This window comes from Chiloscyllium plagiosum, chromosome 22 (assembly GCF_004010195.1).
Source record: "Chiloscyllium plagiosum isolate BGI_BamShark_2017 chromosome 22, ASM401019v2, whole genome shotgun sequence".
In the NCBI taxonomy this organism is placed as follows: Eukaryota; Metazoa; Chordata; class Chondrichthyes; order Orectolobiformes; family Hemiscylliidae; genus Chiloscyllium; species Chiloscyllium plagiosum.
In genome coordinates, this window is record NC_057731.1 from 46,595,967 (window position 1) to 46,623,640 (window position 27,674).

General features: G+C 44.4%; 1 protein-coding gene across 1 annotated transcript in view; it reads left to right on the forward strand.

Moving 5' to 3' along the window:
- The window catches only part of LOC122561411 (slit homolog 1 protein-like), a 201,017-nt gene that overhangs the window by 78,055 nt on the left and 95,288 nt on the right, over positions 1 to 27,674 (forward strand). The window contains exons 4-6 of the mRNA XM_043713173.1: positions 13,250 to 13,321; positions 16,780 to 16,851; positions 17,347 to 17,418. Of these exons, the coding sequence (XP_043569108.1) occupies positions 13,250 to 13,321; positions 16,780 to 16,851; positions 17,347 to 17,418 (216 nt within the window). The remainder of the gene's footprint in view (positions 1 to 13,249; positions 13,322 to 16,779; positions 16,852 to 17,346; positions 17,419 to 27,674) is intronic.

The window sequence follows — 27,674 nt, forward strand, 5'->3', positions numbered from 1 at the left end:
ACACACACACACACAGATAGACACAAACAGACACACATACACACGCAGACAAACAGGCACACACACACACACAGATAGACACAAACAGACACACATACACACATGCACCCATACACACACACAAATGCACCCACAAACACACTCACACACTCATAAAAACACACACATATCTGCCAGCTGTATTAGCTAATACATATGAGCTAATTATGATTTGATATTATTCAAAGACATTTCCCACACATGAGCTATTACAAAACAACAACACGTATGCACCTCTAACACGATAACAGATCTCATCGTTAGCAATGGACGTTTTACACTGAGTTATGTGTAAGGTGATAATAGAACAACTGATGTGAAGTAGAATCAAGAGTAGATCAAACAATAACCCTTTGGTCAAAAGCTTGGTGAAAGGGACATCTGAAAGGAGGAAAGACAAGTGGATAGGTTTAGAGATGGGATTCCAAGGCCTTGACTTCTCTTTGGCTGGATCTGTGTGTCATGAAGTTCAGACCAAAGATAGCAAGGAAGAATTTGCATTTATATAGCACCTTTCACAACCTTGGGAAATCCCCAAAGCTTTTTAACAGCCAGTGAAGTACCACCCAGGTGTAAATATGCACAGTAAGCTCCCACAAACAGCAATCAGCAGCCAGATACTCAATTTCTGTGATGATTGAGAGATCATTTGACAATGACTCCCCTGCTCGTCTTCAATAATAGTGGCTCTGGGATCTTTTCCATCCAACTGAGAGAACAGACTGGGTTTCAGTTTAACATTTCATTCAAGAAATGGCATCTCCGACAGTGCATCACCCCATCAGAATGGCACTTGTATGTAAATCAAGGTTTTCGAGCTCAAAGCCAAGAGGCAGTACATAAATATTCTTCCTGAATTTACTTTAAACTATTAGAGCTGCTTCTATGAAGAAAGCACCGAGTGTCATATACTGCAGACAGGAGTGAGTCTGAGGCCAGGCTTACACAAATAAAATTATGACCACAAGCGTATGATTGTCCCGTCACTGAATGCAAAACCTTCAGTAAGAATATTGTGAAAGTGTCCTGAACCAGATCCCAGACCCATGGCCTCAAGTGCAGGATAAACTATAATTGAAGGTAATTTGCCAGTTTGAAATCAGTTCCCTAGCTGTCTCACAATCTGGTCTTCATGCATCATTGACTGCAGGCCCCACAGTCATTTTTTCAGTGAATGTTTCACAATAATGGGTGTGACAGTGATAGAAGCCATCAGTTCAGAGCAATGGAAATCCTATTTTGCTTCCATTGGAGATAGGGTCTCTGCCAGTTTAATGATCTGTTGGGTGGTGTGTCACTGGCAAAGGCTGGTATTTTTTGTCCATTCCCAATTGCCCTGAGAGGTTGGTTTCAGGTCTTCCTCATCCACCAATGGAGATTTCTTTCATGCAAACAAGCGAGTTTAGAGGAACGGTAAGATTGAGGTAGGATTGGAGTCACGTATTGAATTCCCAGCACAAAAACACACGACCAAATGATCAATGTTGGTGTTTATGCTCCAAGGGGGCTTCCACCTAATGCTATGTCATCTCAAATTCTCAGCATTTTTTTCCTATTCCTTTGGTTCTCATTTGTTTATCTAACTTCATCTTAAAGATTTCCACCTCATTCACCTCAACCACCCCCCAGGAGTGAGTTTCACCTGATTCCGCCCCACCACCACCAACTCTTTGGATAAAGACTGAATTCCTGATGGGATTGATTAATGACTATCCTGCATTTTATGGTCACCTTTTCTGAACTTATTCAAGAGTACAATTATATTGGAGCTGGAAAAGCACAGCAGGTCAGGCAGCATTCGAGGAGCAGGAAAGTCAAGGTTTAGGGCTGAAACCCCTCCCCAGTCCTGACGGAGGGTTTTGGCCTGAAACGTTGACTTGCCTGCTCCTCTGATGCTGTCTGACTTGCTGTGCTATTCCCAGCTCCACATCTATTGACGCTGACTTCCAGCGTCTGCAGTCCTTACTGCCTCCAGCACGACCATATTCCCAGTCTAGGCAAGCAACACAGGTTTCTGGTCTAAAGGAGCCTTAATATATCAGATGAAAGTATACCCTTGGTCACCTTTACCAGCACAAACTCTTCATTGCCAGAGTTTTTAATGAGAGACAAAAAAAACTGCAGATGCTGGAATCCAAAATAAAAATCACACAATACCAGGCTATAGTTCACTAAGTTTATTTGGAAGCACTAGTTTACGGAGCGCTGCTTCTTCATCAGGTGGTTGTGGACCTGTTACCTGACCAATGTCATCTACTCCGGCCGTTGTCCTCTACATCGGGGAGACAGGACGCCTTATTGCAGATCGTTTCAGAGAACATCTCTGGGACACCCGCACCCACTAACCCCACTGCCCCATGGCTGAACACTTCAACTCCCCCTCCCACTCCTTCAAGGACATGCAGGTCCTGGGCCTCCTTCACCGCCAAACCGTTACCACCCAATGCCTGGAGGAGGAACGCCTCATATTCTGCCTTGGGACCCTGCAACCAGACGGGATAAATGGGGATTTCAACAGCTTCCTCATTTCTCCTCCCCCCACATTATCCCAGTCCCAAGCCTCTCCCCCCACATTATCCCAGTCCCAAGCCTCCAACTCAACCCCATCCTCCAGATCCATCCATCACTGCCCTCCTCTGACCTATCATCTTCTCCCTCACCTTCATCCACCTATCGCTTTCCCAGCTACCTCCCCCCAAAAAACCCCCTTCCCATTTTTCTCTCAGCCCCAACCCACATGCCTCAATCCTGATGAGGGGCTTCTCCTGCTCCTCGGATGCTGCCTGACCAGCTGTGCTTTTCTAGCACCACACTCTCGACTATAACCTGGTGTTTTGTGATTTTTAACTTTGTGCACCCCAGTCCAACACCAGCACCTCCAAATCATGAATCCAAAGTAGACAAACAGGAGGCTGGAAGAACACAGCAAGCCAGGCAGCATCAGGAGGTGGAGAAGTCAACATTTCTGGTGTAACCCTTGTTTTTTAATGAACTAAGTTTAAATACCAAGGGTGGAACTGTTGCAGATTCAGGGTGAAGTGAGTGGTGTTAAGCGTGGCCCATCTCAACATCGAGATCATCTCACTGCATTTTGTATGGTTTCCTGAAGTGGAGCAGTAAAAGACTCACTGAGAGGTGGCATGTTGGCAATTGGCGTCCATTATTGTTAACAACCCAACCTGCCATATAACTACTCCAGTTGTAATCTTACCATCTTGCCAAAAAAAACCTAGTCTTTAGAAAAGCTTGACAGGGATACCAGAGCAAGGTCTTGACAGCTTCAGTGCTCCACTTGTTGTGAAAGCCTTCCATGTTGGACACCAGGCACTAACATCTCAGGACGCGCTCCACGGGCATTGGTCACATGTACCCCACATCCAAGAACATTGGCATCCAACATGTGCCAGCTTCAAAGAACCCTCAAGGCACATCTCCAATACACTTAGGGTACATTTCTGTATTTCAATGCTGTTGCACCTCAGGTGACACCCAAACCTATCATTGTGATGCTGCAGCAAGGACACTGTGCACTCAGACACATGCACCCAGCTCAGTGACTGGGCCAGGCTGCAGTTCTGGGCTCTTCACTTGCTGTTACAGAGCTCACTCCCTCTGAATCTACCTCGACGCTCACAGCATCTCTGCCTTGCATTGCCTGGCCTTGCCTTTTTGTGCTTTGTCCCTCAGCCAGAGAAACACTTAACAGTAGGTGTCAGCCCTGTCAAGGAATATTGCCTTGGCACTATAAGTCAAGGGCAGCCTCTGATACCAAGCCCTGCGCAATCAGAGTCAGGAACCTGTGCTCGTAAGGAATGAGGAGTCAGAACTCAGAAACAACTCAGAAACAGACCCTTTGGTCCAACTAGTCCACACTGATCATGTTTCCAAACTAAACTAGCCCCACTTGCCTGCATTTGGCCCATCTCCCTCCAATCCTTTCCTATTCATAAACTTATCCAAATGTCTTTTAAATGTTGTAACTATGCCTGCATCCACCACTTCTTCCAGCAGTTTATTCCACATACAACTCTCTGTGTAAAAAAGTTGACTCTATGTCCTTTTTAAAACTTACCCCCCTCACTTTAAAAATGTGCCCCCTAGTTTTGAAATCCCCCACCCTAGGAAAAAGACCCTTGCTATCCATCTCATCTATGCCCCTCAGGATTGTATAAACCTCTATAAGGTCATCCCTCAACCTCCTACACCCCAGTGAAAGAAGTCCCAGCTTTTCCAGTCTACTTTTATAACTCAAACCTTCTGTTCCTAGCAACATCCTTGTAAATCTTTTCTGAACCCTCTCCAGTTTAATAATATCCTCCCCATAACAGGGTGACCAGAACTGCACACAGCACTCCTAAAGAAGCCCCACCAATGTCCTGTACAACCACAACATGACATCCCAATTCCTAGAGTCAAAGATCTGAGCAATGGAGGTAAGTGTGCTAAATGCCTCTTAACCATCTTCTTGACGAAAATCTCAAAGAATTATGTACCTGAACCCCTAGGTCGCTCTGTTCTACAACACTTCCCAAGGCCCTACCATTAATTGTATAAGTCCTATTGTAATTTGTTTTACAAAAATGCAATACTCATATTTATTCAAATTAAACTCCATCTACCATTCCTTCAATTGACCAATTGAAATGGATTGAATTGAATTGAATGTATTGTCATGTGTACCGAGGCACAGTGAAAAGCTTTGTCTTGTGAGCAACACAGGCAGATCACAGAGTTAAGTAGCATAGATAAGTAAATAATAGGTAAACAGCAGCAAAAACAAAAACACAGGTACAGGCGAATGTTAAGAGTTTGTGAGTCCATTCAGGATTCTAACAACAGTAGGGTAGAAACAGTTTCGAAATCGGCTGGTATGTGTGTTCAGGCTTCTGTACCTTCTCCTCAGTGGTAGAGATTGTAGAAAAGCATTGCCAGGGTGGGATGGATCTTTGAGAATGCTGGCGGCCTTTCCTTGACAGCGGACCTGGTAGATGGATTCTATAGCTGGGAGGTTGGCCTTTGTGATTGCCTGGGCCAAGTTCACAACTCTCTGTAACTGTCTCCGATCTTGAATGGTGCAGTTGTCTCACCAGGTCATGATACATCCAGTCCCTTTGTAATCATCGATAACATTCTTCACATAGAATCTGGATGGTAGGGGCAGCCCACTGCCCCATCTTGGCTCTTTCTGTCCTACTGTGGACTATTTTCCTCCTGGAATGAGAGACAGGCAGAGATTAAGGGAGTTGAAAGTGGGTGGCACTGCTGTTGGTGCAGGTGGGGAGATGTTCAGGGTGTTAGAGCAGACATGGGAGAGGGCATTGCAGGTTTACTAGTGTCAGGGGTGAGGGTGGGTAAAGGCAATGGGGGTGGTGGGGGTGGTGGGGGTGGGGGTAGGCAGAAATTGCAGGCAATATGAGAGTGGTGAAGCTACACATACACACACACACACACACACACACACACTCACTTGTGCCCCATCTCGTCCAGCAGGACAGCTAAGTGCCTTTTGCCCTGGGGAAATGTCAGGAACCATGCAGGTCACCTCTGGACTGATGGTCCTTGTCCAGGTGCACAATGGGATTTTAAAGATGGTTCCAGCTCCAGGGATGCTGGTCAATTCTGGGATCTCTGTGAATGGCAAGTTGTTTAGGGAATGGCGCATGGTAAGGTGGGCTGGAAATCAGACCTGAGACAGGCCTTTGGGATGGAAACTGTGTTTAAGGGACAAATTTGGTAAGATTTGGCTATACCCATAGATTCATAGACTCATACAAAACAGAAACAGATCCTTTGGTCCAACCAATGCATGATGACCATAATCCCAAAACTAAACTAGTCCCACCTGCCTGCACTTGACCCATATCCCTCCAAACATTTCTTATTCACATACTTGCCTAAATGTCTTTTAACATTGTAACTGTATCCACATCCACCATTTGATCTGGAAGTACATTCCACACATGAACCAATCTCTGTGTAAAAACGTTGCCCTTTGTGTGTTTTTTAAACCTTTCTCCTCTCACCTTAAAATACTGGACTCGCACTTGGACAAAGAAGCTATAAGAGTCAGCTCTGAATGACCAATGATTGAATCATGCACTCAGGATGGTTAATCCACTCCACTGGATAACAAAAGCAACATGCTGTCCAGAGTGCCCAAATCTCATTACTATCCTAAAGGCCAGGCTGCATCATTGCTCACAGTAAAGATGGCAGACAGTCTGTGAGGAGACACTCACCATTACTCGGGCCTAGAGAGAAGGGGAGTACAGGTAGTTCTATAACATGAGGGTTGCTTCCTTGTGCAACCTGCATTATAGTAAAATTACACTTTAGAAACAACGCTTAAAGTGTTGCTGCTGTAATCGCGTGACAGCCAACACACGCTTTAAATGTTTGCGGTTTCGAAACGGTGTCCCCAGTTCGTCCATCATGTTACGGCGAATTCACATTAACGAAACGCGCATTATAGCAAAACGGCCTGTAGCTGGAAGAGGCTGTTCCAAAAAGGGGACCATTTCTAACACTTGGCTGCGGAGGCGCTGAACATCATGCTGCTATTCTTACACCCAAATGGAATTGTTCCAAGCTTCCTGATCATTGCTCCTGTACCCCTATTGGACATTCTCTCCAGGGAAATCCTGAGATTATCCCAATTTCTGCTCTTACCTCTCAGCAAGCCCCAAACACCTTTCACCCTCTGTTCTCACTGACCACCCAGCGAGATTTGAAAATTCTCATCCTGATTTGCAGTCCCTCCCTAGCCTCAGCTCCTCCCTGTTTCTATAAATCTCCTGCTGACCCAGAGCTCTCCAGGATAACTGGATTCTCCTCAGTCTGGCCCCTTTTGCATTGCTGACTTTAATCTCTGGGTGGTCACCCCTTCATCTGCATGGGTCCCACACTCTGGAATTTCCTTCTTGCACCTCTCCATCTTATTTTCCTTCCTTAATAAACTTCTTCAAATGTAATTCTTCAGCCGAACCTTTGATCACTCTGTCCTCAAATCCCCGTAGGTGTGTAAATTTAGATTTCCTTTCATGTTTCCGATCAGTGCTTTAGGATGTGTTACTACATTAAAGGTGCTGTAGTGATTGGACCCAGGTGGATCTCACTGACAGTCTGGGGACTGGCTCTGAGCAGGCAGGTCAGGGTCCATGCACAGTGTGTATTTAAATAAAGGGTGACTTGGTGACCGGATACTGGCCTCTCTGCAATTATTTCAGGTACTGGATAAATAAAAGTTATTATTGGTATTAGTGCCTGTTGACATAACTCCCCTCCACCCCACACACCCTCGGAGGTGCCCCTCATTGTTAGGCATGGTCAGAAACGCCAGATGGTAGTGTCACCATTTGGATTTGCTTTTCCTGTTTCATGGGAAGCAGACTCAAGTTGGTTTAGGATCCATGCAGATCCACTTAGGAACATCAAGAGCAGACCATTCAGCCCCTCAAACCTGTTCTATCACTCAAAGAGATTGGGAATGACCCATGCTTCACCCACCTTGGCTCATTAACTTTTAACGCTGTCACCAAAAGTCATTCTCAATCCCGGTATGGAAAGCGTCAGTTGACCCCCCTCACCCTCCAGCATGCCTTGGCTTTTGAAGTAGAAGATTCCAGATTTCCCCAACTTATGTTTGAGAATGTCCTTCCAGATTTCATCCAGGGCAGCCTAGCACTCATTTTAAGATTTGGATTCTTTGGACTGTGGGAGGGAACCAGAGCACCCAAAGGAAACCCACACAGACACGGGGAAAATGTGAACACTCCACACAAACAGCCACCCGAGCATGGTGTTGAACCCATCCCTGGCACAGTGAGGCAGTGGTGATGCCATCTCAACCTTTAGCAATGTTTCAAAGATATCCAAAGCCCAAAGATGGTGAATTGGCCATGTTAAATTGCCCATAACGTTAGGTGCATTAGTCAGAGGGAAATGGGTTACTCTTCAGAGGGTCGCTGTGGACTTGTTGGGCCGAAGGGCTTGTTTCCACATTGTAAGGAATCTGATCTAGCAATGTTTTCTCTCACAGAGGCGGCCTTTTCTCTGGACTGGGCTAGCTTCTGTCAGAGTCTTCAGTGAAAACAAGTACAGTTCCGCAAATCTGTCCTTCTAACATGGAGCCCTGAGCACAGAAATCATCCACTGAACCGTGGCTAGAATCTCTGGTTTGGTGAAGCATTACCTGATGCTACATCCAATGTACAACTGGGTCACGGAGTGTTAAAATATCCCAGTGCCCCTGGGTCCCTTTGCCATGTACAATTACCCTGACTGATATATACACGCCACTCTGTCAGTGAACAGTCAATAATCAGTCCAACACTTTGTCTCTTCCACTCTGGTTAACAGAGATCTGATTTTCATGTTAGTGTTTCAGATCCTACTGTTAAAATTATCTGGCACGTATCCATGCTAAAATCCATCTCATGTTCTTAGTCCATTGAATAATTGGGTCAGATGAATTCTGAATGATATCGCTATCTTTAGGGGATTTTACTGAGCTGCCTGATGCAGAGAGCAGAAAAGGTCTTGCATTTCTATAGCGTCTTTGGAGGTCTCAGCATGCCCCAAAAAGCTTTATGGACACAGATTTTTATTTTTAAGAGACTGTGGCTCCCTCCTCCTCTCCAGAGCTCAGGCACACCTGTGTCTGTCTGTGACAGTCAAGCAAGTGAATCAAACGATGTATTCAAGACGGAAACAAATCAGGTTTCCATGGCGTGCCCGTCTGTCAAAGGATTGGCCGCCTGTTAACAAGGAAGAGAAAAATTGTTGCAGCTGTCGAGACTACCTGGGGAGCGTGGGCAACACACATCTTGCAGAATAGGAAATGGAACTCACCACCGTCTGAGACTGCTGCACAGGAGAGCTCCAGTGTGCTAATCTTAGCTCAGCAACGTTCAAGCTCCAGAGCATCCTCCCGCTCCCCGTCTCGAACCTGATTGCACATTGCTCCATTTGTTTCTCCATTAAATGTACATCCCTCTAAATGCACCCCCTGCAAATGTGCAGGAGAGATTTACTAGAGTGGTCCCTGCCACAAGGGACCTCAGTCACATGGACAACCTGTGCTGTACAATTCTATGATTCAATGCTATTCTGCAACATGAGGTAATGAGTTCCACATTCCAACCAGTCTCAGAGAAAAGAAATTGCTTCTGAACTCCTCATTAGATATGTTAATGATATTAAACCGTGTATACAATCACTCACTTTGGTCTTTCCCACAAGGGAGAACACAGGTTTTGAGCCTAGCTCAGGTTGAGATGGGGTAATGGTGAGTCCTTAGATTGCTTGTCATATCTTAGTGACATGGGCATATTCTACCACCCCTTTCATCTATAGAACCTGGATTTCCTAGTTTGCAGAGTTACAGTTCAAAAGACCAAGTGGTCTCCATTGATAATTCTGATCCTGGATCACAGTCAGTTTCTTCACTATCTCTTTTGTCAGTGGATTTTTCCATATATTTCCTCACACCTTCTGAAAGTTGTGCAACTAAGTCTAATTTGTACTGTGCTAGGATTTAGTACTGTAGACAGGCAGGAGGCTGGAAGAACACAGCAAGCCAGGCAGCATCAGGAGGTGCAGAAGTTGATGTTTCAGGAAGGGTTACACGCAAAACGTAGACTTCTCCCCCTCCTGATGCTGCCTGGCTTGCTGTGTTCTTCCAGCCTCCTGCCTGTCTACCTTGGATTCCAGCATCTGCAGTTTTTTGTCTGTAACCAGGGTTGGGTAGTGTAACATGTTGGTCATATTACTTTCACGGGATGTGGACATTGCTGACAAGGCTTGCGTTTATTGACTATCCCATGATTTGACTTGGCAATTGTAGAGGTCAGCTAAGAGTCAAACTGTGTTGCTGTGGGTCTGGAGTCTCATATAAGCCAGACCGGGTAAGGATGGCAGATTTCCTTCCCAAAAGGGCATAAATAAACCAGAACATGATTTAACAATCATTAATGGTAGATTTGCAGTAACCATTATTAATGGCTTTAACTTTATAACGCAGATTAATGAATTACAAATTCTGTCAGCTGCTACCATGTCCCCAGACCATTATCTTGGGTGTACTGGATTAGTAACTCTGTGACATTACCACTATATCATCATCTCCCCAGGAAACGTAACTGGGAATCTTTGACTGAAGATGTTAATTTCAATCCTATTCTGGTATGTGGGGGAGTTTAAATTCAGATATATAAATAAGTCTGGAATCAAAAATCTATAATAATACAGATGACCATGGAACTACTGGAATGTCGGAACACCCCATCTGGCTTGTCAATCTCAGAGATCTACTGCACAGAAAAAGGCCTTTGGGCCCATTGTGAAACAGTCAAAAACAGCCACCTACCTATTCCATTCCCTTTTTCCAGCACTTCAACCATAGCCTTAGATATTGCAAATGCATATCTAAATACTTCCTCAATGTGATGAGGTTTCCTGCCTCTACCACCCTTGTAGGCAGAGAGTTCCAGATTCCCACCACCCTCTGGATGAAAGAGCCTTTCTTCACATATCCTCTAAACCTTCTTAAATCTGTGATCCCCTGGTCATTGATCCTTCCATCAAGGGGAAAGGTTTATCCCTGTCTATGGCCCTCCTTATTTTATGCATTTCAATCATGTCCCCTCTCTGCTCTGAGGAAAACAACCCCAATCTGTTCAATCTCTCTTCATTACTGAAACTCTCCAGGTCAGGCAACATCCTGGTAAATCTGCTCTGGGAAGGAAGTCTTATCCAGTCAGGCCTCCCGGACAGCAATGTGCTTGTCACTTCACTTCCCTCTGGAATGGTCCATGAAGTTACTCTTTGTATCAAAATGTCTATGAATAATCATGATGCACATGGACTCCACCAGTTCAAGGAGGTGGTGAGCCACCTCTTCTTCTCAAGGGTAGTGAGGGGAGGGCAATGCATGCTGGCCTTGCCAGCAATGTTCACATCCTGTGACTGAATCAGAAAAGCCCTGCCAGGTCAGAAATGTCCACCTTATTTTTGGACCAGAGAGCAAGGGATGGGATTGAGATTGGGCAGGGACAGGAGTGGGATCAGAGTGGGAGCAGGTTGTATTAGGAAAGGTTTGGGATCAGCACAAAGCCTGGTGTGAGTTGTAATATTCGCTTTGTGGTGACAGAAGGTCCATGAATAGCTGCAGGAAGATTAATAACAATTGTCTCCAAATCCTAACACAATTTATTTAGCAAATTGAATAAACCAGACTTCCAGAAACTTCCACTTATCCTGTACAAACCAGGGATCAAAGCCCATCTCCACAGAGAGCCCTGTCATATTAGTACCCTGTCTTTCATCTGTTTGAATGTTGACTTTCACCCACTTTTAGGGAGAGTACAGCAGAGTGTCCGTCTCAAATCTCAGCCTCTTTGTTGCTGGAGAGGCCAGGGACTCAGTTTGGAGAGAGAGAGAGAGAACAAGAAGGAGGGGAAGGATGAATGTGGTTACTATTGAAGAGCTAACAGTCCAACACTGGCAACTGATCAATTACAAACAAATGAGGCGATCCAACTGAGCTTCTCTGTTGCACAATAAGTGGCTATTGTGTACTAGGAACCATAGAGGATATGTGCATCACTAAAACTGTTCACTCGGGGAACCAGCAGGAGGGAGACTAAGAGCTCTGTGAAGGATGTGCTACAGTTGCTCAGGTACATTCATGGAGGTTTTCTTTCATTTGTTCACAAGATATGGGTGTCACTGGCTGGGCCAGCACTTATTGCCCGTTCCTAATTACTCTTGAGGATATGGTGCCTAATGTTGAACATAATCAGGCAGTTTGTTGGGCCATTTTAAGGACATTGCTGTGGGTCTGGGGTCATGTGTAGGCCAGACTGGGTAAGGATATCTTTCCCTAATGAACACTAGTGAATTTAGTGGGTTTTTAAAGGCAACCAAGTGGTTTCATTTAATGCCCACTCCTAATTACCCATAAGGAGGTGGTGTTGAGTTGCCTTCCTCCTGATATGTATCAACAGCTGACAGTTAAATATTGACCTCTTACAGGTGGATCTAGACTCAGAGAGAGACCAGACTTTCATTCTTGTAGCACATTAGTGAGCAAGATGGATGTTTGATTGTGGTTTCATAGTCATCATTACTGAGGCCAGCTTTTTAATCCCGGTTTTGTTTATTGAGTTTAAATTTTGCCAGTTGCCATAGTGGGAGTTTGACCCCAGAGCATTAGCCTGAGCATCTGGATTTCTGATCCAATGGCGTTTCTTTAATTATATAACTTCCCATCTCTAAGATGGAGACTCCAACCATACTATCCAGAAAAAACAGGTCTCTACCTTTCCCCTGATTATTGATTTGTTTTATTCAGTCATGGGATGGTGTCACTGAGTGGACCAGCATTTATTATCTGTCCTCAGTTGCCGTTGAGAAGATGGTGGTGAGCTGACTTCCTGAACCACTGCAATCTTTGGTGTAGGGACACCCACGGTCCTGTTAGGGAGGGGGTTACAGGATTTGATCCTGTGACAGTGAAGGAACAGCGATTTATTTCCAAGTCAGGATAGTGAGTGGCTTAGAGGGGGACTTGCAGGGGCTGGGAGTGTTCCCATGTATCTGCTGCCCGAGTCCCTGCTAGGTGGGAGTGGTTGTGGGTTTAGAAGGTGCTGTCAAAGGAACCCTGGTGAGCAGCTTGTGAATGGTACATGTTGCTGCCACTGTGTGTTGGTGGTGGAGGGAGTGGATGTTTGAGGTCGTGAATGAGATGCCAGTCATGATGGCTGCTTCGTCCTTGATGTTGTGGAGCTTCTTGAATGTGGTTAGAATTGCTCCCATCCAGGCCTGACTCCTGATGTGTGCCGTGTGGATAGTGGACAGACCCAGGGGAATCAGGGAGTAAGTTACTTGCTGCACGATTCCTAGATTCTGACTGAGATTATAGCTAGTTCAAATCAGTTTCTGGTGAATGGTGATGCCCAGGATATTGATTATGGGGGATTCAGTGATAGTAGCATGATTGAATGTCAAGGGCAATGTTTAGATTCTCACAACCCACCCTCATCTGCCATACCCACTCCAACAGGAGCAAAACAAATTCTGGCCTAAGATCCTGAATGAGTAGAAGGTTGAGTGATGTACTTACAGTAACCTTACAGAATGATACTGGCATGTTAGAAACAGGAGTTAATGATAGTGACACAGAGTAATGTGGAATCTGATATTTTCACAGGGATCTGAGTGAAAATTTCATCCAGGCTATTCCCAGGAAGGCCTTCCGTGGAGCAACTGACCTCAAGAATCTGTGAGTACAGCCAGATCCAAGCCTCCTCCCGGTCAAACCTCGCTCTTCATTGCTCTTCAAGACCTTTCCTGCACTGCCCTCTCTCTCCCTCTGGCTCATCCCCACTGAGAGACCATATGTTACCCCTCTGCTACATTAGTAAGATTCTGACCCCTCAGCGGTATGCTGATTAAGTCTTCCCTTTGGAAGAGCAGCTCAGAAACATACCTGTTCAGTCAGATTTCAGTTTGTGACTCTGGATTCCAGTGGCACTCGTTATCCTTTGCTAAAAGGATATCAGGAGGGAAATCAGGAAGTGAGCTACTTGTTGCAGGATTCCTAGTCTCTGAACTGCTCTTGTGTCTACTGAGTTTATAGCTAGTCTGGTTAAGTTTCTGGTCAATGGTAATGCCCAGGATATTGATAATGGGGGATTCGGTGATAGTAGCATTATTGAATGTCAAGGATCAATGGTTAGATTCTCACACACACATCCAGCAAACCAGAAATTGCTCCCTTTCAGAGAGATGCATGGTTGCTTCGCTGGCTGGGTAGGCATTTATTGCCCATGCCCCATTACCCTGGAGAACGTCATGTGAGCTGCCTTCCTTGACCACTGTAGTCCTCAGGGTGTAGATGAAGGATTATGGTGAAAGTGTTGTAGGATTTTGACCCTCTGATAACAAAGCAACATTGAATATTTCCAGTTGAGAATGGTGTGTGACCTGGAGGGGAACTTGTAGGTGGTGATCATAGAGTCATAAAGATCTACAATATAGAAAAAGACCCTTTGGCCCATTGTGTCCATGCTGGTCAGAAATAACTGCCTAACTATTCTAATCCCATTTTCCAGCTCTTGGTCTATAGTCTTGTATGCCTTGCCATCGCAAGTGAACATCTAAATATTTCTTCAATTTCAGTGAGTTTCTCCCTCTACCACCCTTAGAAGCAGTGAGTTCCAGATTCCTACACCCTCTGGGTAAAAACATTTCTTTTTCACATCTCCTCTAAACCTTCTGCCCCTTGTCTTAAATCTAGTCATTAATCCCTCCATCAAGGGGAAAAGTTTCTTCCTCTATACCCTATCTCTGCCCCTCATAAGTTTAAACATCTCAATCACGCCCCTTCCCAATTTCTTCTGCTCTAAGGAAAACAAGCCCGGTCTACCCAATCTCTCTTCACACCCACAATTCTCCAGCCCAGGCACCATTCTGGTACATCTCCTCGGCACTGTCTCCAGTACAGTCACATCCCTCCTATAATATGGGTTCCAGAATGTAGTATTCCCATGTACGGGTGGCACAGTGGCACAGTGGTTAGCACTGTTGACTCACAGCGCCAGAGACCCGAGTTCAATTCCCGCCTCAGGCGACTGACTGTGTGGAATTTGCACATTTTTCCTGTGTCTGCGTGGGTTCCCTCCGGGTGCTCCGGTTTCCTCCCACAGTCCAAAAATGTGCAGGTCAGGCAAATTGGCCATGCTAAATTGCCTGTAGTGTTAGGTGCAAGGGTAAATGTAGGGGAATGGGTCTGGGTGGGTTGCGCTTCGGCGGGTCGGTGTGGACTTGTTGGGCCGAAGGGCCTGTTTCCACACTGTAAGTAATCTGTATCTGGTGTTCTTGTCTTTCAAGGTGAGAGAGATCATAGATTTGAAAGATGCTTTTGGACATGTCTGGGTGGGTTGCTGCAGATGGTACACGCTACTGCCACAGCCTATCGGTGGTGCAGGGAATGAATATTTAAGCTGTTAGATGGGATGCCAATCAAGTGGGCTGCTAAATTGTGGATGGTGTTATGCTTCCTGAATTGTTGGGACTGCACTCATCCAGGCAAGTGGGTAGTATTCTGCAACCCTTCTGACTTGTGCCTTGTAGCTAGTGGACTGGCTTTTGGAGAACCAGGAAGTGAGTTATTTGCTGCAGGATTTCAAGCCTCTGACGTGTTCTTGTAACCACAGTATTGATACGGCTAGTCCAGTTCAGTTTCAGGTCAATGGTAACTTTGTATGGATGGATTCCTGCAGGTTCAGATGCATGACCTCTTGGCCTCACTCAGGCAAATAGCCTACTCTCCTCCATCTCCAATATTTATTGAATCAACAAAGAGTGTTCCAAGAAAATTGAAATCAAACATTCAAAATACATCTGAATTTTAGGGGGGATTAAATTTTAATTTAATCAAAATCCTCATGATGGGAATAACAGAAAGCAATCCTGCCATTTCCCAGGCCAGTTCCAATGTCAACATTAGTCCTTCTTCCTAAACAAGACCAAAAATAAGACAAAATCAATGTTTCTTCCCTGCTAAAGGTCAATGGTCATTGGCTCAGAGATTAACTTCCAGCTCAACTGTAATTCTTGACCCAGCTGTGTGTTAGTGGTGAATGAAATCAATGGGAGTGATTTAAAATAAGTAGCACTGTATGTCATTGACAAAATCCATCCTTCATAAAACATTAGATTAGATTACTTACAGTGTGGAAACAGGCCCTTCGGCCCAACAAGTCCGCACCGACCCGCCGAAGCGCAACCCACCCAGACCCATTCCCCTACATTTATCCCTGCCCCTAACACTACGGGCAATTTTAGCCTGGCCAATTCAGCTAACCTGCACATTTTTGGACTGTGGGAGGAAACCGGAGCACCCGGAGGAAACCCACACAGACACGGGGAGAATGTGCAAACTCCACACAGTCAGTCGCCTGAGGCGTGAATTGAGCCCGGGTCTCTGGCGCTGTGAGGCAGCAGTGCTAACCACTGTGCCACCTTGCCACCCACACATTAGAAAGCACTGTTTACCCCTCTGTCCTCTCCATCTACTTCACTCTGTCTTTTTCTCCATCATTACTCCATCTCCAATCCTATCTTTCTCAATTCAGTTCCTCTCTTTATTGCCTCTAACTCCATCTCTATGTTTAACTCCCTGTTACTCTCTCCATCTGCACTCTGTGTCATTGGATTTCTGTGTCTCCCTCTTTCTCTGCCCATTTTGTGCACTCTCTCAATGTTAGGTTGTTTGCTGTCCTCCTTTTCTGCTTACCTCTTCCAGTCTCTGTCCAACTATCTCTTCTGCTTTCTATCAAGCTCTCCATTTCTCTCCAATGTTTCATCCATCTCTCACATTTTCCATCTCTCCCTATTTATTCCTGGCTTCGGTTCATCTTTCCCACTCTCCATCCACCTCTCATCTTCTCTCGCGCTCTGTGCCTTCCCCCTGACCAGTGGTCTGACTATCTCAGATGATAAAAGAAGAAAGGAATTCAAAGCTCTTGATGTAAAAAGCAGAGCCCGTAGAAAGGGTTGTAAATAGTATGAGGCCAAACATCAGAGTAACATGTCAACGACAGAAAGAAATCTTTACAGGTTTGTTCATGGCCTAAGGCTTAGGGCCTAGCAAAGACAAAATGTAGATAAGTGGCCTGAATGTTTATGGTTTCACTGCTAATGGCCTCAATATTCCTTGTGTCTCTTTTACAACAGGCAACTTGATAAAAACCAAATTACTTGCATTGAGGAAGGGGCGTTCCGAGCCCTCAGGAGCCTGGAGGTTCTGTAAGTCTTTCCCATACTCTTTTTTATATTCTGTCATGGAACGTCACTGATATGATCAGAGTTTGTTACTGATTCCCAATGGCCCTTGGACTGGGTGTCCTGCTTGACTATTTCAGTGAACAGCTAAGAGTAAACCACATTGCTATGGGTCTGGAGTCACATATGGACCAGATCAGGCAAGGACAACATCTAAAGAGCATCAGTGAGCGAGATGGATTATTGTTGAGAATAGTTTTAAGTTTTAGGTTTTTAAAAGTTGAATTTAAATCCACCAGCTACATGATGAAAATCTTAAACTTCATGTCTCTTTTTGGCAATGTTAAAGTCTAAGTGTGCTTCATTGACTGTGCATGGCTTTCAAATGTCCTGTAATGATAAAAGATGCTATAGGAATACAGGATCTTTCTTTCCTTTGCTACAGTTGAAGGAAATAAAATCAAAAGGTAAAGATAAAAAAAGGGTGGTTAGTTAACTGTTTTCTATTGTCTTTTTCAGGACCCTGAATAACAACAATATCAGCACTATCCCTGTCTCCAGCTTTAACCACATGCCAAAGCTTCGCACCTTGTAAGTCCAAGACCTATGAGCTCTTTAATAACCTTTATAAGATATCAAGAAGTGACTGTAACAAGGACAGATATGCCACCAGTGTAAACAGGAGCATGGATGAACTCCAGGAAATTGTGCATGGGTCTAAAATCTGAACAGGCAGAAATTAAGAGGCATAATCAAAACATTTGCTGAAGCAAGGAGGGTTGGTATTGTAACTGATGGTGGGAAGGGAAGCTGTAGACTACTGAATGGTATCATCAGGCTGGTCAGACAATTGGCAAATGAAATCCAATGCAAAGATAAGGACTGCATTTGGGGAGGGCAAAGGAATAAGTAAAAGGTGGTTGGATACTGAGAGGTCTAGAGGAAAGGAGGGACCTTGGAGTGAATATCCACAGATCCCTGGAGAAGGGCTTATGCCCGAATCGTCGATTCTCCTGCTCCTTGGATGCTGCCTGACCTGCTGCGCTTTTCCAGCAACACATTTTTCAGCTCAGATCCCTGAAGGGGTCAGGTTGGGTAAAAGCGATAACTAAGAAGGCATCCTTTATTAAATCCTTTATTAGTCAGTCACTGACTGAGTAAATAAATAGTGAGGTAATCCCAGCACTGCACAAAGTAGACAGCAGCTGGGTCACTCTGTGCAGTTTGATCACTTTAATTCAGAGAGGATGTAATTACATTAGCAGGGGACAGAGGACATTTACAAGGACATTACCAGAACTGCACAGTTACAAGATGAGGACTTTTTTTGTCTTCATTCATGGGCTGAGAGCATCACTCACTAGGCCAGCATTTATTACCATCCTGAATGTGATCCCTCTGGGCTGAGCAGTTAGGAGTCAACCACATTGCTCTGCATCTGGAGTCACATGTAGGTAAGGATCACAGTTTCTTTCCTTCAAAGACATTTAGGGGAGGAAAGATATTGGATTCAATTATTAAGGAAGTAATAGCAGCACATTTGGAAGATCATAACCTAATCAAGCAGAGTCAATGTGACTTCATGAAAGGAAAATTGTGTCTTAAACTAATTTACTAGAGATTTTAAAGGAAGTCTCAATCAGAGTGGATAGAGGGGGACCAGCAGATGTGTTGTATATGGACTTCAAAAAGGGATTCGACAAGGTTCTCACAAAAGATTAAATCACATGATAAGAACCCACAGTGTTGGAGGTTGTATAATAACATGGATAGAAAATGGGCTAATGGGCAGGAGACATTGAGTGGGGATAAGGTTCGTTTTCAGGTTGGCGACCTGTGACCAGTGGGGGTCCACAGGGATCAGTGCTGGGACCACAATACCACAGTTGTTTACAATATATATGAGTGATTAAGAGGGAGGAAGTGAGCGTGCTGTCACCAACTTTGCAGACAACACAAAAATAGATGGAAAGGTAGGTGTGGGAGGGATACAAACCATTTACAGAGAGATATTGATAGGTTAAATCAGTGGGCAACAAGTTAGCAAGTGGAGTATAAAATGGGAAAATGTGAAGTTGTTCATTTTGTATGGGAGAAAATCTGCACAAAACTGCAACACTAAACGACTTGAAAGTACTTGTGCACAATACAGAAAGCTAGCACAACAGTGCAGCAGATAATCAGGAAGGCTACTGGAATGTTGGCCCTTATTTCAAAGGGATTAGAGTATAAGAGCAGGGAGGTCTTACTGCAACTGCACAAGGTGCTGTAAGATCACATTTGGGGTACTGTGAGCAGTTTTGATCCCCTCACTTCAGGAAAAGTATTATTTCATTGGCGACCATTCAAAGGAAGTTCACTAGGATGATCCCTGGTACAGAGGGATTGTCTAATAAGCAAAGGTTAAACAGGTTGGGATTCTACTCACTGGAGGTTAGAAGAATGAGACATGATCTCATTGAAACATATGGGCTTCTTAAGGGTTTTGACAGGGTAAATACTGAGAGGATGTTTCCTGGGAGAGTCTAGGGCCAAGCGGCATAGTCTCAGAATAAAGGGACACCAATTTAAAACTGAGATGAGGAGCAATTTTTTTCTCTCAAAGGGTTAAGTCTTTGGAACTCTTTGCCACAGAGAGCTGTGGGGGCAAGAGTCCTTGTGTATATCTAAGGCTGAGAGAGAGATGGATTCTTGACCTGAAGGGGAATCAAGCATTATGGGGAATGTGGACATGAGGAATGTTGGATCAGCCATGATCCCACTAAATGATGGAGCAGGCTCAAGGTGCCCAACGGTCTACTCCTGGTTCCTATTTCTTATGGTCTTATGCTCTTAATTAGTATAAAGATTAGAGGGAGATGAAGATTTCTTTCATCCCGATTTACAAAACAGGCAAGGCCCTTTAGGAATATAAGGGAAGCAGCAAAGAATCTAAAGAAGGAATTAGGAAGGCTAAAAGGATCCATGAAATATTCTTGGCAAGTTAGATTTGAGGGAATCCCAAGGCATTTTATACACATTTTAGAAGCAAGACAGAAAGGGAAAGGTCCACTCCAGGACAAAGGATGAAATTATTGTGTGAATCTGGAAGAAGTGGGTGAGGTTCTTATTGAGTACTTCGCATTGGTATTCACCAAGCTGAAGGACATAGTTGATGATAAGATTAGGGAGGGTTATGTTGATATTTTAGGACATGTCACTATTAAAAAGGAAGAGGTGTTGGATGTCTTGAAAAATGTTAAGGTCAATAAGTGCTCAGTGCCTTCTGGGATCTATCCCAGGATACTGAGGGAGGCAATTGCTGGGGCAGCTATTTTTTGAGGTTGTACAGGACATTGGTGAGGCCTCTTCTGAAGTACTGTGTGCAGTCCTGGTGCCCCTGCTATAGAAAGCTTTAATTAAACTGGAGAGGGTTCAGAAAAGATTTACCAGGATGTGGGGTAGCAGGGTTTGGGGGGTCAGAGTTATAAAAATAGGCTGGGACCTTTTACACTGGAAGTTGAGGGGTGACCTTATAAATGTTTATAAAAGCATGAAGGGCATAGATAAGTTGAATGACAAGGGTCTTTTCCCTGGAGAGTTCAAATCTAAGGGGCATATTTTTAAGGTGAAAGCAGAAAGTTTTAAAAAGCACATGAGGGGCAACTTTTTTACACAGAGCGTGATCAATATGTGGAATGAACTGCCAGAGGAAGTGGTGGATGCAGGCACAGTCGCAACATTGAAAAGACATTGTTTAAGGAGCGGTTTGGAGGGATATGAGCCAGGAGCAGGCAGGTGGGACTAGTTTAGTTTGGGAATACGGTTGGCGTGGTCTGGTTGAACCAAAGGGTTTGTTTTCATAATGTATGTCTCTATGACTTTGTATCCACTTTAGCCATAGCCATGATCCCAGACATTCGGAGATTAGCCAATATTGTTCCTTTGTTTGAGAAAAGCAACAGGGAAAATCCAGGAAATTATAGACTCGTGAGCTTTCCATCGGTGGTAGTGAAATTATTGAAGAACACTTTTAGGGGTTGGATTTACATGCATTTGGAAAAGAATGGACTTATTGGGGATAGTCAGCATGGCTTTTTCTGGAGGTGGTCTTGTCTCATAATTTGATTGAGTTTTTGAGGAAGTGAGGTGTAGCTGGTCAAAAATGAGAAGAATATAACAGCGCTAATTAAAGAAAGACTTGAAAGGACTTGTATTTTTATACTGCCTTTCAAAACCTCAGAGTGACCCAAAGTCCTTTCTAGCCAATGATACTGTTTGTTTTGAAGTATTGTCACAGCCAATTTGTGTGCAGCAAGCTTCCACTAACAACAATGTGGTCATGACTACCTCAGCTGGTTTACGATGTTGGTTGAGGTTGGTGAAGATATTATGTAGAAGCCCCCCTCTACACTTCAAAATTGTTCCAGATAATCCTCCATCTACCTGAGAGGGCAGATAAGGCCTTAGCTGAGCATCTTATCTGAAAAACAGCACAGTTGATAGTGTAGCACTCTCCCTGTAGTACTGTGACAGTTTAAATTATACGCTCATCTTGCTGGAGTGTGTCTTAGACTGACAACCAACAACAGTCCGACCAACTGAAGTTCCAGTATATCACACCTTGATACCACTGATAAAAGTAAAGTCCTAGCAGACGAGAGGGCTGCTCTATCATTAAAGAAAGGGTGGTAGCTTGACCTGAGGGTCGCCATTGCTCAGGTGAGGGGAGAGGTTGAGATGGAGAGTGCTTCATGGCAAGTTCAACCAGTGCAGGATTTGAACCCACACTGCTAATATTACTCTACATTGCAAACCAGCCAACTGAGCTAACTGGCTCCCTGTTGTTCCAGTGATGTAACACCTAGTACAGACTATTCCACGTGCAGCTTGAGAGATTTTGGTCAATTCAACAAGACAGTTCCTTTCCTAAAGAGACTAATATTCAATTTCATTGAGCTCCAATAAAGCACAAATCCTTTCCTCCTCCTCTTCCCTTCATGGGTCTTCAGGTGGAAAGTGAGGTGAAAGAGACACGCTCCAGGCCGAAAAATAGAGCCGGAGCCAGCCTGCTCCATAAAATAACCCACCAACAACAACAAAAACAGAAGTTGCTGCAGAAACTCAGCAGGTCTGGCATCATCAGTGGAGAGGAAAGAATTAACTGTTACAAGTCCAGTGACCCTTCTTCAGAATGGAATTGATATTCATTGCCCAAGAGGTCAACAGGAGATATGGAATTGCCAAAGCTCTAGATGATTGTTCTTTAACTTTAGATCTGAGCCCGTGTTGTACGTGTCCTGTGAGTGTTAATGAAGTATCACTCTGTATCTAACCCTGTACTGCACCCATCCTGGGAGTGTTAATGGGGACAGTATAGAGGCCCCTTTGTATCTCACTCTGTACATACCTATCCTGGGAGTGTGAGATGGGGACAGTAGGTGATGCATGTTGCAATCTGCTGCAGTGATCAGCACTGCTACCTCCTCACCTTAATGACAAGAACATTTTCTGACATGGTTTAAAAACAGATTTATACATTCAACTCCAGAAGTCTTTGTTTTTCAAATCCAATTTGCCCACTTTCAACTCAGCAAATCATTCTGTACTCATTTATCATCCAAGAGACTTTGAAATGTTTAAATCTCTTTGCACTAAGGCAGTACTTGTCTGACCCATGTTGATTAAATGTGTCGTTTTTCAAATGGAAATTTAATTTAGTCTGTTGCAAGCTCCCATGTGTGGGGTTACTCTCAAAAGCAGGTAACAGCTCTGCATGAACCAAATCCGTTCCCATTCTCTCCGGTTGTATCAAACTCTAATTGACTAAACTCCTCATCACAATGTAATCTGACTGATGGGAAATCACACCATGCAGACTGCTTTCAGTTCAGAGAGTGTATATGTGACTTCACAACAAGGTCAAGGTGGAGCAGGTGTGTGTGTCGTGTCTGTCAGTGTGTGTGTGGTGTGTGTGTGTGTGTCTGTGTGTGTGTGTGTGTCTGTCTGTGTCCGTCCATCCGTGTGTGTGTGTGTGTCTGTGTGTGTGTCTGTCTGTGTCCGTCCATCTGTGTGTATGTGTGTGTGTGTGTGTCTGTGTGTGTGTCTGTGTCCGTGTGTGTGTGCCTCTGTGTAGACAAGTCTTGGGGTAAAGGGCAAACCATTCCAACCTGAGGTAAGGAGAAATGTCAGATGGTTATGAATCTCTGGAATTCTGTACCTCTGGGGTATGGACGCTCTGTCATTAAGTAAGCTCAAGACCAAGATTGATAGATTTCTAGTTAATAATGACATCAAGGGCTATGAGGATGATGTGGGAATACGGCATTGGGGTAGTTGACCATCTGTGATCTAGAATGATGGGACAGGTTTGAGGGACTGAATGGTCTACTCCTGCTGCTGGTTTCCTATCTTCTTAACAGTGATATCAATCCTGCAGTTCAACAGTGAAGCAGGTGAGACAATCCTTGTCTAGTCAAGGCTATCAGTCAATAACCACAGATACTGTTCATGGGTAGTCCAACGATTTGAGAAAGTAGATGAGTTCACAAACCCTGCAGGGAATGGGTTTCGTTAAAGAAAACCAGTCCTAGCTCCAAATCTTACATGTCTAGCAGAGTTCCTCCCCAAATCACTGTCCAAATTCCTATTCCTTTTTGAAACTCCATTTCAATTCTTCCTACCAGTTGTTGTGGTTCTGTTCGCCGAGCTGGAAATTTTTGTTGCAAACGTTTCATCCCCTGTCTAGGTGACATCCTCAGTGCTTGGGAGCCTCCTGTGAAGCGCTTCTGTGGTGTTTCCTCCAGCATTTATTTTTGTTTCGCTTGCCCTATAATGGTAGTGTTGTCCCAGTCGAATTCATGTTGCTTGTTGTCTGCGTGTGTGGCTACTAGGGATAGCTGGTCGTGTCGTTTTGTGGCTAGTTGATGTTCATGGATGCGGATCGTTAGCTGTCTTCCTGTTTGTCCTATATAGTGTTTTGTGCAGTCCTTGCATGGGATTTTGTACACTACATTAGTTTTGCTCATGTACCAGAGCCTATCAGAGCCAGTCCATTTCTAAAACAACCACAGACACTGGATATCAGGAACAAAAACAGAAATTGCTGGAAAAGCTCAGCAGATTTGGCAACATCTGTGGAGAGAAATCAGACTTAATGTTTTGGGTTTGGTGACCCTTCCTCAGTGAATCTGCCTCTCCATTGATGCTGCCAGATCTGCTGGGCTTTTCCAGCAATTTCAATTCTTTTGTACAGTTCCCTCTGTTGGCCTTCTAAACTCTTGGCTGTTTGTAAATGGTATGGCTGAGAGCTATACATCAGGAGACAATGGATTCCAACCCCACTCCAGAGCCCCAAGCACACTATCCAGGCTGACACTCCCAGTGCAACGCTATGGGAGTGCTACACTATCGGAGGTACTGCTTTTCTTCAAATGGGCTTGAAGAGCAGAGACATTCTCATTCGGTCCTGGCCAATGTTTATCCCTCAGCCAATGAGTATACAATGGTATGATCTCATTTATTTTATTGCATTGTGTGCGATCTTGCTGTTTACAAATTGGCAGATGTGTTTTCCACAAAATGCTGAAAGCTGTGGAATTCCTCACCTCCATCAGTCCGACAGTCGATGGGCTCTTTTTAAACACTGAAACTTGGCTTCACTTCCCTCCCGAATGACCTTGATATCTGATTTTGGAATGTGTCCTGAACTCTAGGCCTTGCCCTTGCACCTTGATTCCACAATCATTAACAAAATCCCTTACACAGCAACGTGCTTTACTGGAAAGAGTAAATTAACCTTGAGGTATTGTCAATGCTAGAGAAAGCCACACACTCGAGATGGGTAATTACTTTCAGTGCTTGGCCCGCGGGGCAGCGTGAAGAGCTTGGAAAGCTGACTTAATCATATTATATTGATTTTGCCGTCTCGTAATTTGGTTCACTGGTCTCCCCGGACTTGGCATGTTGTTTGAACCTCCCCACCCCCTTTTCCTCAGTGTCTGTGACTCTTCCAAGACAGTAAGTGTAAAATGGCTATGAATAATGACATTCTCTCAAAGTCACTGCAGCACCAGCCCCTATACTCTCTCTCTCTCTCTCTCACCAGTAAACCACCAGGAGCAGTTAACACCGGACCACCTAAGCATTTGTTTTTACCTGAGCACGTTTATTTCTTGCTTAAAGTTCTACAGAAGAATCTAATAATCTTTATTCATCACACATGCAGGATATTTCTCTATCAGTTCATGTCACCTCTGTATCTACCTGTAAATTGTTGGCTCAGAGTGCCAAGGGAGACATCCATTTTACATAGAGCTCCCCTTTCCCTGTGACCTCCCGAGGTCATGTGGCATCACCAAATCCTATGACCTCGCCTACATTCTTTGGCAGGAAGAGTAAAGGAGCTGAATGTTATTTAAATGGAGAAAGACAGCAGAGAGCCTCAGTAGAGAAGGATTCGGACATCCTCATCCATGAATCACAAGAAGCTAGCATCCAAGTACAGTGGGTAATAGGGAAGGCAAATTTTTTCAATACTCATTCGTAGGCATCACTGTCCAGGCCAACTTTTATTGCCCATCCTGAATTGCCCAGAGGGCAGTTAGGTGTCAAGCACATTGCTGTGGTTTTGGAGTCACATGGAGGCTAGACCATAGTAAGGACAGCAATTTTCTTCCCTCAAGAACATTAGTGAACGAGATGGGTTTTTACTGACATTTGACATTAGCTTCATGACTCTTAATTCCAGGTATTTATTCAAATCAGATTCCCCCATCTGCCATAGTGGGGATCAAACCTGGGTACCCACAACATGACTAGGGTCTCTGGATTAATAAAGCAATGTTAATAGCAATTAAGCCACTAGGCCATCACCTTCCTTCAAGTTGGACATTATTGAACAGCATAAATGCAGGGAGGTTTTGCTGAAACTATGCAAGACAAGAGTCAGACCATTTGTTGTGGGTACATTCGCTGAGCTGGGAAGTTGGTTTGCAGACATTTCGCTCCCTTCCTAGGTGACATCCTCAGTGATGTGGAGCCACCTCTTCAAGCCCCCCCCAGTCAGACCACAACTGGGATAATGTGAGGTTTTGGGCCCCCTTGTCTACAGAAACATATACAGGCATGGATGCAGTCCAGAGAAGGTTCACTGGACTGATACCAATATGGCGGAAGTGGGTACTGCAGCTGCTGGAGATCAGAGTCAAAATTGGAGTGGTGCTGGAAAAGCACAGCAGGTCAGGCAGCATCTGAGGAGGAATTCCTGATGAAGGGCTTTTGCCCGAAACGTCGATTTTCCTACTCCTCGGATGCTGCCTGACCTGCTGTGCTTTTCCAGCACCACTCCAATTTTGACTCTGATACCAATATGGAGGGACTGTCTTATGAGGAAAGCTTAAGCAGGTTGGACATGAACTTGTTGGCATTTGGAAGAATGAGAGGTGACTTTGTGGAAACATACAAGACTCTTAGAGGTCTTGATAGAGTTGATGAGGAAAGGTTATTTCCACTTGTGGGAGAGACTAGGGACAGAGGACATGATTTCAGAATAATGAATCCCACATTTAAGACAGAGTTAAGGAGGAATTTCTTCTCTCAAAAGGTAATGAATCTGTGGAATTCTTTACCACAGAGGGCTGTCAAGGTTGGATTATTAAGTGCATTCAATATTAGACCATCAAATAAGCCATGATCTAATTGATTTGATGCACTGAATAGCTTATTTCTGTCCCTATGTCTTACGGTTACCAAATCCTGTGACATGACCAAACCCTTTGACCTCACCAAAACCTGTGACATCACCAAGTAGTGTTGCTGGGGCTTACTGGGTAGTCCTCTCATCTCATTGTCAGTTCTAGAACCCACTGACATTTCCGGGGTGGCACTCCCAGTACCATACTGAGGGAGCACTGAACTCTTAGAAGTGCTATCTCTCAGATATGACATTGAGTTCAGACCCTGATTCAACTGGGCTTAATGAAGAAAAACAGGGGGATTTCTTCCTGGGGTCCTGCAACAATTAAGAAAATAAATTATTTAGTCTTTATCATTTTGCTATTTGTGGGAACTTGCTGTCCAAATTGGCTGCTACATTTTAACTGTGATAATACTTTGTAAGTACCTAATTACTGCTGGAGCACTTTGAGCTGTCTTAAGTGGTGAAAATGCTTTCAAAATTCTTTCTTTCTTGATACAACAAGAGAGAAGATCTGGGATTAATCTTTACTCTGCACCATCAAAACACCTATCTTCAGCCATCTCCCCTGCATCTAAAAAAACCATTCTGCAATACCGTTCCTTAAATGCTGCCCAGTTTCTAGTGTTGGGCATCTATTCTTCCTTTTGAGGTGAGGTTGTAAGTGCTAGAGAATGCTTGAGAGCTGAGTCCCAATTGTTTCCTGATGTTCCCATTTCAGGAGAAAGTGGGGACTGCAGATGCTGGAGATCAGAGCTGAAAATGTGTTGCTGGAAAAGCGCAGCAGGTCAGGCAGCATCCAAGAAACAGGAAAATCGATGTTTCGGGCATAAGCCCTTCTTCATTTCAGCCCAAATCTTTGTTTAGGGAGTCAGCTGCATGTGGACCTGAAATTCTATCGATGTCAAACTGTTTTCAACAATACTTGTCCTTTCATCAATGATCCTCATCATTAATCATCATCTAATCATAGATAACTGGGGTTCTTTCTGGGGACGGTGGGACCTCTATAAACAGGATGGTCTACACCTGAACCTGAGGGGCACCAGTATCCTTGGGGGGAGGTTTGCTAGTGCTCTTGGCGGGGGTTTAAACTAACTCTGCAGGGGCATGGGAACCCAGATTGTAGCTTCAGGGTACAGGGCCTGGAGTGTCGGGAGGTTAGGAACAT